The sequence below is a fragment of the Littorina saxatilis genome, linkage group LG5 (assembly GCF_037325665.1).
Source record: "Littorina saxatilis isolate snail1 linkage group LG5, US_GU_Lsax_2.0, whole genome shotgun sequence".
In the NCBI taxonomy this organism is placed as follows: domain Eukaryota; kingdom Metazoa; phylum Mollusca; class Gastropoda; order Littorinimorpha; family Littorinidae; genus Littorina; species Littorina saxatilis.
In genome coordinates, this window is record NC_090249.1 from 30,285,718 (window position 1) to 30,298,484 (window position 12,767).

At 43.2% G+C, this 12,767-nt stretch overlaps 1 protein-coding gene across 3 annotated transcripts in view; it reads left to right on the forward strand.

The window, feature by feature from the left end:
* LOC138966832 (EF-hand calcium-binding domain-containing protein 14-like) overlaps window positions 1-1,622 on the forward strand; it is a 33,695-nt gene extending 32,073 nt beyond the window's left edge. For all 3 annotated transcript variants that reach the window (XM_070339187.1, XM_070339186.1, XM_070339185.1), the window contains exon 13: window positions 65-1,622. In XM_070339187.1, the coding sequence (XP_070195288.1) occupies window positions 65-72 (8 nt within the window). In that variant the 3' untranslated portion in view covers window positions 73-1,622. The remainder of the gene's footprint in view (window positions 1-64) is intronic.
* Window positions 1,623-12,767: the final 11,145 nt, after the last annotated feature.

Genomic DNA, 12,767 nt, shown 5'->3' on the forward strand with positions numbered 1-12,767 from the left:
ATTTGAGCTGCTGTAAAGGTGCAATATGTGCTGCAATGTAATATTGTAATGCCATCATTTTCAGGATATTAAATCAGGCGGCAACAAAAAAAGCACCTTTGAAGGGAACACAAAGACTTTGGCGACCATTCCTTCCCATACTCTTGTGATAAAAAGTTCGGTCCTTCTGCCTGGTGAAGTCACGCACAACGTTCCAACATCATTGTCGTCATATCACTTTCGTCAGCCATATCATCCACGGTGCATGCTTTTAGATGACAAAGGAGCAGTCATATTTGTTCTCAGTTTATTGTGCTTTGATATTGAGTTTTGTTGTCCTTTTATCTGAGGTTTTGTGTGTTTGAGATTTGACTGCAGGTGTGTGTCAGCCGTTGATTTATTGTTTTTGATTTTCTTTCTGTCGTTCTTTCTGTTGTTCGTTTCTTCGTTTATTCTTTCTTTCTTTTTACATTTAGTCAAGTTTTGACTAAATGTTTTAACATAGAGGGGGGAATCGAGACGAGGGTCGTGGTGTATGTGTGTGTGTGTGTGTGTGTGTGTGTCTGTCTGTCTGTCTGTGTGTGTAGAGCGATTCAGACTAAACTACTGGGCCGATCTTTATGAAATTTGACATGAGAGTTCCTGGGTATGATATCCTCAGACGTTTTTTTCATTTTTTCGATAAATACCCTTGATGACGTCATATCTGGCTTTTTGTAAAAGTTGAGGCGGCACTGTCACACCCTCATTTTCCATTAAATTGATTGAAATTTTGGCAAAGCAATCTTCGACGAAGGCCGGGGTTTGGTATTGCATTTCAGCTTGGTGGCTTAAAAACTAATGAGTGAGTTTGCTCATTAAAAATCGGAAACTTGTAATTAAAATTATTTTTTTATTAAACGATCCAAAAACAATTTCATCTTATTCTTAGTAATTTTCTGATTCCAAAAACATATACATATGTTATATTTGGATTAAAAACAAGCTCTGAAAATTAAAAATATAAAAATTAGGATCAAAATTAAATTTCCGAAATCGTTTTAAAAACTATTTCATGTTATTCCTTGTCGGTTCCTGATTCCAAAAACATATAGATATGATATGTTTGGATTAAAAACACGCTCAGAAAGTTAAAACGAAGAGAGGTACAGTAAAGCGTGCTATGAAGCACGGCGCAATCGCTACCGCGCCAAACAGGCTCGTCACTTTCACTGCCTTTTGCACTAGCGGCGGACTACGTTCAGTTTCATTCTGTGAGTTCCACAGCTTGACTAAATGTAGTAATTTTGCCTTACGCGACTTGTTTCTTTCTTTTGTCATCTCTTTTCATGATGATTTTAGATTGTTACTTTTTAACATTCTGCCTGTTTTCTTTCTCTCATTTGTTTGTTTTGTTGTTGTTATCATACTTTGCCAAATAATGTGATACATAAAGTCACCCATATTTCATATATGAGATGTAATTTATAGTTTTCACTTTCATGATTTTTGAGCACTGTCATATAACGAAGAGAACAATAAATGCTCACTATTTTGACGTCCAACAAACAAAACATAGGGCCTTTTCCCATTTTTCTCCTATATTTTAAACAAAATTTATCAAAGCAATTAAAAACTGCACAGAAGTATGACTCGAAATGAAACATTGTCCATGTCAAGCAAAAGTTGATTTCAGTAAATTGCTTCAGATTGTTGTTTTGCAGTAGTGCTTAGAAAATGTTACATGCAGCATCATGAAAAGGGTGTGCATAAAAAAGAAAAAAAGAATTACAATTGGATAACTCAAATACACTTATCTTTTGAGACCCTCTTTGACCCTCAAAAGAAATCAGCAACGAATTTGTCAAAGTGGGGTCTTGGTTGGTTTGATCCTGTAAATTGCTTGGGTTGTGATGTACAGGCTTGATTTGGTTCATGATGCACGATTGACACTGTGTAAATAGTCTGCTATGGACCTGCTGTGTTTGTAAATTATTAGACAGATTGCTTTGTGTATTTTGTGGGGGAATCATGTATTTTTGAGCACAGATTCTGTGTTGGAATCATATTTTATGGAACGTTGCATGTAGGTTTGTGTGTTGTTGCATTTGTGTGTGTGTGTGTGTGTGTGTTTTGTAATGTCTAGCTGGACCTATTTCTCACCGGCACGGTTGGCCTAGTGGTAAGGCGTCCGCCCCGTGATCGGGAGGTCGTGGGTTCGAACCCCGGCCGGGTCATACCTAAGACTTTAAAATTGGCAATCTAGTGGCTGCTCCGCCTGGCGTCTGGCATTATGGGGTTAGTGCTAGGACTGGTTGGTCCGGTGTCAGAATAATGTGACTGGGTGAGACATGAAGCCTGTGCTGCGACTTCTGTCTTGTGTGTGGCGCACGTTATATGTCAAAGCAGCACCGCCCTGATATGGCTCTTCGTGGTCGGCTGGGCGTTAAGCAAACAAACAAACAAACCTATTTCTCACAAAAAAGATGCCTTTAGTTCACTCACTTTAATTGCAACTTTACCTGATGATTACAGCAACATTTCATCTTTGCATTGTTTGGACTCAAGGCTGTGGAAGAAATCAGGGCTCGATCCAGTGTATGAGCTTCCAAAATGAGGCAGTGGTATGGAGGATGGTCATGCCCCCCCCCCCCCCCCCCCCCCCAGATGCTGTGGATATTTCGCTATTGAAAGAGGTATTTTAGGTCTCTCCATCAGAAAATAGTTAGATTTGCCGAGGGGGGGTTGGGCTGGCTGGCTTACAGAACACAGGAAACCCCTTCAGGTCCACCCAAGACAGAGTTTCGTTTTTGAGAAGATGCATTTTACTGAGAATTCACTCTGTGATGTGAAGACTACATTGGGGTGTGCACGTTAAAGATCCCACGATTGACAAAAGGGTCTTTTCTGGAAAAAATGTATAGGCATAGATAAAAAAATGTCCACCAAATACCCGTGTGACTTGGAATAATAGGCCGTGAAAAGTAAATATTCGCCCCAATGGCTTGAGATTTACTGGCCGATGTGCATGCGTGATATATTGTGTAAAAAATTCCCTCTCACACGGCAGAAATTAATATGTAAAGCACTTGGAGAACGTCAAGCGCTGTATAAATCTCCCATATAAATAAATAAATAAATAAATAAGACTACATGAAAAGTATAGATGTTAAATATATTCACCAATAAGCATTGAACAAATCATTATTGAAATACTGGTACTTTGTCAAAATCTTTGACCATGGTTATTTCATCTTTTCGGTTAAAGAAAAAAGAAAGTTTTTAAAAATAGAATGATCTTTAGAAGAAGAAATAAAGTCATGTTTTTATCGTTTGTGTTTAATACGGTACTCCTGTAAAGCATATCAAACTTTTAGTTCAACGAATAATTTGAAACAGAAACTTACACTTTGAGAAAGCCTTTGACGAGTTTGAGAAAATATGTTAATTTGTGGTGGTTTTGAAACAGAAAATTATACTTTGAGAAAGCCTTGGATACCTGTAGTTAAAATATGGTGTTATGTTTGGAATGCGAGGTATTAGTGGCCAGTAGTTTACTTGTGAATAAATGTTATAAATTGTCATTATCTGTCATTTTTAGAGCTATAATGTATTTGTATTTACTCTGTTATGCTGAGTACTGTATGTGACCATGCATGTGTATAATATTCAAGTTACAGAATGTATGTGTTCAGATTTTGTGGGTTTATTATTGGATAAGGTGAACAAGAAGGGAATTTCAGGGAGAAGGCATGCTTAATTTTGTTCAAAGCATATGTGAAAACGTATGACTGTGTGCTAGTGCTACCCTAGTCAACGTCAGTGTGTGTGTAAAATGAACATTGTTTCTCTGAAAGATCATTGCTGTACCAATATGGCATGCATGTTTTATTTAATTATTTTTCACTTTATGTGAGACTTGTCCCAATGTTGAAGCATTTATTTGATCTCATGGTGGTCTCATTTTTGTTATGGCACCCTCATCCCCTTCTTACTTAAATATTGTGAATGCTTAATATTTTGTCATTCCTGTTTTATGTGAGTGGAAATTAGAAAATGTCTAGTACTGTTATCTTTTTGGTTGTTACTATTTTATTATCTTTCATGAAAGTGCTGAATTTATCTGTAATGACTGTTTTGTTTTCTGCAAAAAATGTCATTAACAATTGTCAAGTCCTGTCAGCACTCGTCTTTTAGGCTGTTCGATTTTAATATTGTTTATTTTCCCCACATTCTTGATGTTTCTTGACCACAAGCAACGTTCCTTTTACTTATGTAAATCCGTGTTGTCACTTGAACTTTTTCAACTTTCAGTAGGGCTGTGAATGTTAAAAGAATACATATTTTAATCATGTTAATTTTTGTTTGTATAGAATGATCGAGGAAAATCAAAATTAGGATGGGTGTACTTACCTCAAAACTATGATAGTATGATCTGCTCAGACTGCATGCCAAACTGATAAGGGAGACAAGGGCTGTGAGGAGTTCCAGCTGATATGAGCAATTAAACCACCGTTTTGTAAAATGCCTTGGACAAGCAGAAGTAAAATCTTAACACAGATTTGCCTGAACATAAAGTATTCATGAGACGTTTGCTAGTTCTACCATTGGGGGTTAAATGGAAAGAAACTGGGAGGATCGAGGACTTTATTGCATGAGCTTGGTAGACTACATGTAACTTATATACAGCGTAAAGTCTGAGAGAGTGAAAATGACAGACATTCTCTGCTGTTATTCTTCTGTAGTTTGCTGTGAATGTTTTAGTCTTTTAGAAGTAATATGATAATTTCCATCTCCTGCCCCCTTTCTTTCTTCATATTATTCTGTCATTTTTTTCCCCCATCAGTGACGAATGCTTATTCATGGTGCAGCTGGTTATAAATGAATTTCATGATGAAAAATGTGACCCCCAGCGGGTTAGGGGGAAGAATTTACCTGATACTCCCCAGCATGTCGTAAGAGGCGACTAACGGATTCTGTTTCTCCTTTTACCCTTGTTAAGTGTTTCTTGTATAGAATATAGTCAATTTTTGTAAAGATTTTAGTCAAGCAGTATGTAAGAAATGTTAAGTCCTTTGTACTTGAAACTTGCATTCTCCCAGTAAGGTCATATATTGTACTACGTTGCAAGCCCCTGGAGCAATTTTTTTGATTAGTGCTTTTGTGAACAAGAAACAATTATAAAGTGGCTCTATCCCATCTCCCCCCTTTCCCCGTCGCGATATAACCTTGAACGGTTGAAAACGACGTTAAACACCAAATAAAGATAAAGAAAGCGAATGAATAAAATTGTGTTTGTTTGGTTGTGTGTGGGAAAAGAGAGCTGAGTGTGCTTGAGAGATTGTGTGGGACAGAGGAAGATAGAGAGCAAGAGAATTGTTTCAATATGCAAACATTGCCATGTTAAACGGTTTCTGGGAGATGAAATATGTGACCCTCCACCACGAAATGAGTCGCATGTCACCTCGCGCGGTTCTGCGCTAGGCTTAATGTAAGTCCGGGGAGTGTCTGGTAACAATGTGAGGGTCACCTTAGTCACCGGCTAATAACTCAAAAAGTTTTCGCTCTTTTCTAAAACGGTTTTCATCCTTGGATAGAGCATAAAAAACTGTTATTTTAGGAACATGTAAAAATATGAAAATCATGCAAAGGTGACATGCGACTCATTCCGTGGTTGAGGGTCACATATGGTTTTGTAAACCATGTATTTCAACTGGAATATGTATCTTTTATGACTGATGTGCTTTATCAGCTTGATTTGTCTCTGCTTGCGCTGTTGTGTAGAATGTGTTGCTACTTTGATGTTAATGCAGTGGTGTTCCAATATTTCAGATAAAATCTAATGTTGTTTTGAAAACTATTAAATTTGTTCAGCAGAAAAAGAAAAAAACTATTTATTAGTAATTTCTGGAGTTTCCTTTCTTGGAAAAAAATGTGGTTACATTATTTTTGGGGGCTGGGCCGCTATTGCGCGGGTCCGCTATTGCGCGACCTTTGAAGAAGCGGAATAGTTGACAATGTGACGGGGCCTACCGTGCACTCCCCAGAACCCCCCCTTCCCCAGGAATGTACTATAGCCGGGTCTGCACGCAGCGCGCAGGCAGCAAAAAAAACAGACTTCAGATTTGATTTACGAACTGTGTAAAATCTACACAACACTAACCCTTGTAAACTGCATTAGATTATAAAATTGTATTCTGTGTAGACCCTTCCACTCTTTGCACATTTTCTTTTAATAGATGATTGTCATTTGTTTTACCTCATGTCTGCCCTGCGTGTGATGGTGTGATCGTGACTGCTGTAGTGTGGGCGCGTGTGTGTTGGTGTGTATGTCAGTGTATGTGTGGGCGTGTGTGTGTGTGTGTCAGTGTGTGTGTGGGTGTGTGTGTGTGTGCGTGATTTTACCAACACTACGCGAAATTCCTTGTGCTTTAAATGTTTTTTAATGTCACTTGGCTCAATAAATACTGTATTCCTGTATTCCTGTATCAGGGATACATAAAATAGCACATTCGAGTACTTCAACAAGCCAGTCTGTTGCCAGTAATGCCGGACAAAATTCCGAGTTTAAATGTGGTGACAGTGTTCATTTCATGACACTCAACCATACATTTTGTAATTACTCTATTGATACGCAACTTATTCATGTAACAAGCACATGCACATGTGAATGGAAGTCTCGAAAATTCCCGCAGTGGGGCACTGCGGTTATGAAATTAAAGGCCCCTCCTGTTTTTGGAACCGCAGGAGCTTTCTAGTTTGCTGTTAGGTAGATTTTTGGTTCCTCTTTCCTGTCATGCTCTCTTTTTCTTCATGAATTCTTTTCTTTTTTCTGCCTTCTTGCTCATTCACCTGTATTTTTTCCAAAAATCTCTTCTCTTGCCGCTTGTCTCGCGATTCATGTATAGTTTAATCTGTTAGTGTTCTGATGTAAGCCCAGCAGTAGATAGGTTAAGCCTATTTTAACATACTGGAAACTGGTAATCTTCCAGTAGGTATTAATTTAGTTTTACTAAAGCCTGCTGGGACATAAGTAATGGGTTAGTGCATTTGTAAACAGGAATCGCTTGACAAGTGGCCCCCTTCATCCCCCCCTTCCTCGTCCTGATATGGCTCTGCGTAGTCGGCTGGACGTTAAGCAACAAATAAACAAACAAAGTCTCGAAAATGAGAATATTCAATACAAAGTGCGCCAAAAAAACATAAGTTTTAAAGCATAGTCTGGAGACACCCACCGTTCATGTGCCAACCACGCGCTGGGTGCAGCTGACCACGCCGTTCCGTGGGGGTATTACTGATTTCTTGGAAAATCCACTTTCTGTTGTACTTGGCAAGTTGCACTTTCTCATTGGAAAGTAAGGTATTGAAGAACAATAACAATTAAGTGGAAGTGCAATGCCAAGGCACTGCATACCCCCCGCGAAGGACACATCCTCTCTCTCTCTCCTCTCTTACAGAAAAAAACAAGTCGTGTAAGGCGAAATTACTACATTTAGTCAAGCTGTGGAACTCACAGAATGAAACTGAACGCACTGCATTTTTTCACAATGACCGTAGTCCGCCGTTTATCCTAGTGGCGTATAGCGTCAGTGTCGTTGTTTCGCCGTTGAGACCCTGTTTTCCCGCGCTAGCCCAGTTCTTTGTTTTGTAATAGCGTGTCCTGTGTAGCGGGCGCGTCACATCCTGTGTATCTGTATCTGTCTGTTACGCTGCACTTGTAGAACAAGTCATCCAGATGTCTGGCATTGTTGCAGCGGAGTGGGGGTGCGCAGCTAGTTCTTTATCGTCGTCTGGCTACTGCCAGCGCCGACTTGAAGCTCTCGGTCGATGCCGAGGTTACAGTTTCTTCATCTAATTGGTTCCAGGCCACTACAGTCTTTGGAAAAAACGAATGTCTGTATTGCTCAGTGTTACAGCGTGGCACAGTGAAGCATCTGCTATTGTTCCTGATGTAGTTGTCTACTGGATTCGAGGTGCTAAAGTCTCTGGAAGATTGACGTGGACGAATGAGACGTCCTGGTTTTTGAGGGGTCAGGAACTTGTCAGGCGGGATTGCCGGCACCAGCCCCTCAGCCACTTTGTAGAAGGAGGTTAGACGCAGGTGTTCGCGACGTTCCTGGAGGGTTGGTAGTTGGAGCTTGTGTAGGAGCCCAGTGACGAAGCCAGGAGTCGTGGTTCTGTAGTCACCAGAGATGAAGCGGGATGCGTTCCGCTGTATGCGCTCCAATCTCTCGACGTCCTGCTTAAGGTATGGGTCCCAGATGGTGGCACCATACTCAAGAAGAGGGCGGATGAGGGCAAGGTAGGCGTTGTGCCTGCAGTTTGATGGGCAGTGGCGCAGGTTGCGGCGGAGGAATCCGAGGGTGCTGTTAGCTTTCTTAGTGATGTAGTTGATGTGGGTGGACCACTTCAGGTCGTTCGAGAACTGAATGCCAAGGTAGGGGTTCGTGGGTACACTCTTGAGGATGGTGCTGTCTAGGGAATAGAGGTAGGAGGAAGGGGTTTTCCGTGCTAGAGTCATGACGTAGCATTTTGTAGCGTTGAAGCGCATGCCCCATCTCTCTGCCCAGGATTCAAGGCTCTTCAGGTCTTCCTGGAGGGCGATGTGGTCGCTGAAGTCAACGATCTCCCTGTAGAGGAGGCAGTCATCTGCGAAGAGGCGCACTTGGGACTTGACTGCATCCGGGAGGTCGTTGATGTGGCAAAGGAAGAGAAGAGGCCCTAACACGGTGCCTTGCGGGACTCCAGAGTCGACAGTGGTTGGGGCGGAGGTCGTGCCTTCCACAACTACCTGCATGGTACGTTGGGTGAGGAAGGTCTGGAGCCAGGCGAGTATGGAGCCGGAGATTCCGTAGCTGTTGAGTTTGTGGAGGAGACGATCATGGGGTACCGTATCGAAGGCTTTGGAAAAATCCAAGATGGCCATGTCGACTTGGCGCCCCCGGTCGTATGAGGATAGCAGGTCTTCTGTTGTTGTCAGGAGCTGGGTCTCTGTGGAATAGCCGGATCGGAAGCCATGATTTAGATTTGTCAGAATGTTGTTGGTTTCAAGGTGGGATAGGATGTGACGGCTAATGATGTGCTCCAGCATCTTACAGGGGACAGACGTGAGTGAAATGGGGCGGTAGTTGGCTGGGCAGTGACGGTCGCCTTTCTTGAACGCGCACGCGACGTTGGCACTGAGCCAATCTTGTGGGAGACGCCCAGAATCTAATGAGAGCTGGTAGATGACGGACAGGGATGGTGCTATGTGGTGGGCTAGGGTCTTAAGGACGATGTTGGGGATGTTGTCGGGACCAGAGGCTTTGTTGGGTTTGATGTTTTGAAGGAGTTTGGCGACACCGGCTGTGGTGATACTGATGGGCTGTATGGTGGCAGTTGGTGGTAGAAGATTTGGCAGCGTGCTGTTGGTACTCTTGGTGAAGACAGACTTGAACTGTTTTAAAAGAAGGTCAGCTTTGGTCTGGCTATCACTGTGGAGTCTACCGTCTTCTTTTAGCGGGGCCACACCTGTCGAGTCTTGCTTTTTCGCCTTGATGAAGCGCCAGAAGGGTTTGGAGTCGTTCTGGTCTAGTCCCTCTTGGATGGTGCCATTGATGTACTGCCACTCGGCACGCCGGAGCTCTCGTCTGCAGTATTTCTGGTAGTTCCTGTAGGGGGACCAGCTCTTCGTAGCCCTTGCACGCTTTAGCAGTTTCTTCTTGCGCTTGAGCATCCTCCTGATGGAAGCGTTGAGCCAAGGCAAGTTCTGGGGTCGCCGCAGTGTGAAGGACGGGATGTTTTTCTCCATGGAGCTAACGAGGAGGCTCTTGAACGTTTCCCAGAGGGTGTTGACGTCCTTGCCTGCCTTGTATTCCTCTTCGACTGTGCTGGCTGCATCGTCCATGTCCTTCTTCATGTTGTCCCAGTTGGCCTTCTTGAACTTGTAGCTCTTGCGCGCTTTCTGCGGGGTAACCTGGGGCCTGGTGTTGAAGTCTGACACTACGATGTCATGGTCTGAGATGCCAGGGGCGCTTACAGAGGACTTTACAAGGGAGGGGTTGGAGGTGAAGACCAAGTCTAGGATGTTGGGGCCACGGGTGGGGGTGTGTTGGATTTGGGTGAGGAGGGAGGAGGAGGTGATGTCGATCAACGACTGCTGTATGGCGTTATCTCTGCCGGATGAGGAAGCGGTGTGGGTGGACCAGTCGATGTTGGGGCAGTTGAAATCACCTGCTAGGATGACTTCTCGTTGGAGCTTGCCGTTGTTGGTGAGCTTGTCAATCGACCTTTGAAGCTCGGTTAGGTCGTGCTGGTTCCGGTCAGGCATGTAGAACGCTCCCACATGGAGGTCCTTCCGGTCCTTCAGCTTGACTCTGACCCACTCGATCTCGCAGTCGGTGACGAACTCGGGCTGTTCGACAGAAGTAAGAGACTTGTGTACAAGGATGAAGACGCCGCCCCCTCGAGTGGTTCGGTCGTTCCGGTACACATCGTAGTAGTCTGGAAAAACTTCCGCCGACTTGATGTGGTCTTGTGATGGGGACTTTCCTGGTTGGATGCCTCGCAGCCAGGACTCCGTACCGCAGACGATGTCGGGCTTGACGTAGTGGAGGGACGCTGCTAGCTCCTGCTTCTTGGAGTCGGCGCTCTGGCAGTTGACAGTCATGACTCTTAGGTTGGATTTTGGCGGAAGGTCAAAGACGGAGGAGCTTTCAGATCTGGTGCTTCTCTGGTGGGATGGGGGTACTGGGGGGTGGGTGGAAGGTGGAGTACTACGTGACGTTATAGATAGCGTAGCGCCCCCTGTAGTAAGTAGATGCTGTTTCTTTTGTTTATATTGAATTGTGCTTGTCTATAATATGTTCTGACCGGCACGGTTGGCCTAGTGGTAAGGCGTCCGCTCCGTGATCGGGAGGTCGTGGGTTCGAACCCCGGCCGGGTCATACCTAAGACTTTAAAATTGGCAATCTAGTGGCTGCTCCGCCTGGCGTCTGGCATATGATGGGGTTAGTGCTAGGACTGGTTGGTCCGGTGTCAGAATAATGTGACTGGGTGAGACATGAAGCCTGTGCTGCGACTTCTGTCTTGTGTGTGGCGCACGTTAAATGTCAAAGCAGCACCGCGCCCTGATATGGCCCTTCGTGGTCGGCTGGGCGTTAAGCAAACAAACAAACAAACAAATATGTTCTGATCGTATGAATGATGCTATGGTGTGCACGTATGTATGTAGCTATTTCATCCTAGTGGCGTTATAGCGTCAGTGTCGTTGTTTCGCCGTTGAGACCCAGTTTTCCCGCGCTAGCCTAGTTCTTTGTTTTGTAATAGACCTTTTCGGTATCTGAGCAGCTCTCGCGAGACACGCTCAATGTTATGCTTTGAACATCGCGAGAACTTCGAACCTTGGTTTGTGCAGCTCGCACGAGATCGCTGTACCGCATGCTTTGCTATGCTCTGAAGTTTGCGAGAGATTACGAGAGCTTGGAATACCGATAGGGTCTATAGCGTGTCCTGTGTTGCGGGCGCGTCACATCCTGTGTGACGTTATAGATAGCGTAGCGCCCCCTGTAGTAACTTGTGAACGTATCCTCAGTTACCCATTATTTCTGGTGTACGTTAAATAAAAGTCATGTTATCGCAACCTCTGTCTTGGCGTCTCATTTATGCTTCCTGGCCTATTTTCCCCCTTTCACTCCACCCTATCACATATGTTTGGGTGGTTTTTTTCATAATGAGTTAGAGAACAGGTGTTCTTGGTTTTCTTTTGTCCAGGTCTTTGGAAAATGCGAAAAGTGACTGGCATTTACTCATGCATCATTTTTGTTATTCCAACTTACTTTAATTAGTTTTTTTTCTTTGAGAAGACGAAAGATGATTTCAGGATGCCAGTGACTGTTCTGAATTTATTTTCAAGATTGGAATAAATGCAATGTCAACATTTTGTTTGTCAGTTTATTTGTTGGTATTATATTATGACCACCTGAGATTTATAAGGTAGTATTTCTGAGCTCGATGCTTTGAATGTTGGGATTGCAAAAGTAATTTTGTGGAATAAGAAATGGTTCTTTCTCCCTTTCTGTGACACCTCTTCATTTTCTTTTGTTGTTTAATAATATACATAGTCTTTACCATGAAACCGACTTGGAACACGTTTGAATGATTGTCAGCACAGTATTCTCTAGGCTGCGTCTCTTGGCTTTGGGTATTTCTGTTACACTGTGAGAGATTGGTTCAATGACAAATAGTCACCGCGCAATAGCGGACCCGCGCAATAGCAGACCCGCGCAATAGCGGACAGCAGACCCGCGCCGCAATAGCGGCCCAGGGAATGAAACGCGATAGAGATCTAGGTAGATCTAGCATTCAAAAACTGTCTTTCAAATTCAAGGAAGTTGTTGCAAGGTACCAACTTTCACAACAGAACCATGACAGAGCATGTTTTGAAACTGAGGCAAAATCGTAATAATTTTGACTTTGAGAACAGATTCATTCGTTTCCTTATATCTGCATGTTCAAGTAAATGGTGGACAGTTTTATACGGGCAGAGTAAACTTGAGACTCCACTGCAAGTATTGAAATTCACAAACATCAAACCAAGAACAAAGACATCGAAACATTACAGGCACTTTAGATCAAGTCATTTCACTAGAGGTGACTGCATAGCTCTGTGTTTGATATGCGTGTTTGCTAAAAAAAATAAAATAAAAAAAAGGATTATCAGTAAGCTTAGGTGACATGTTGTAAGAGTGGGAGACACTAGATCTGTCTGTACTTACCGGGGACACGACTGCCAGATCGTCACTGCGCTTTCGACAGCTCTTTCTCGCGCA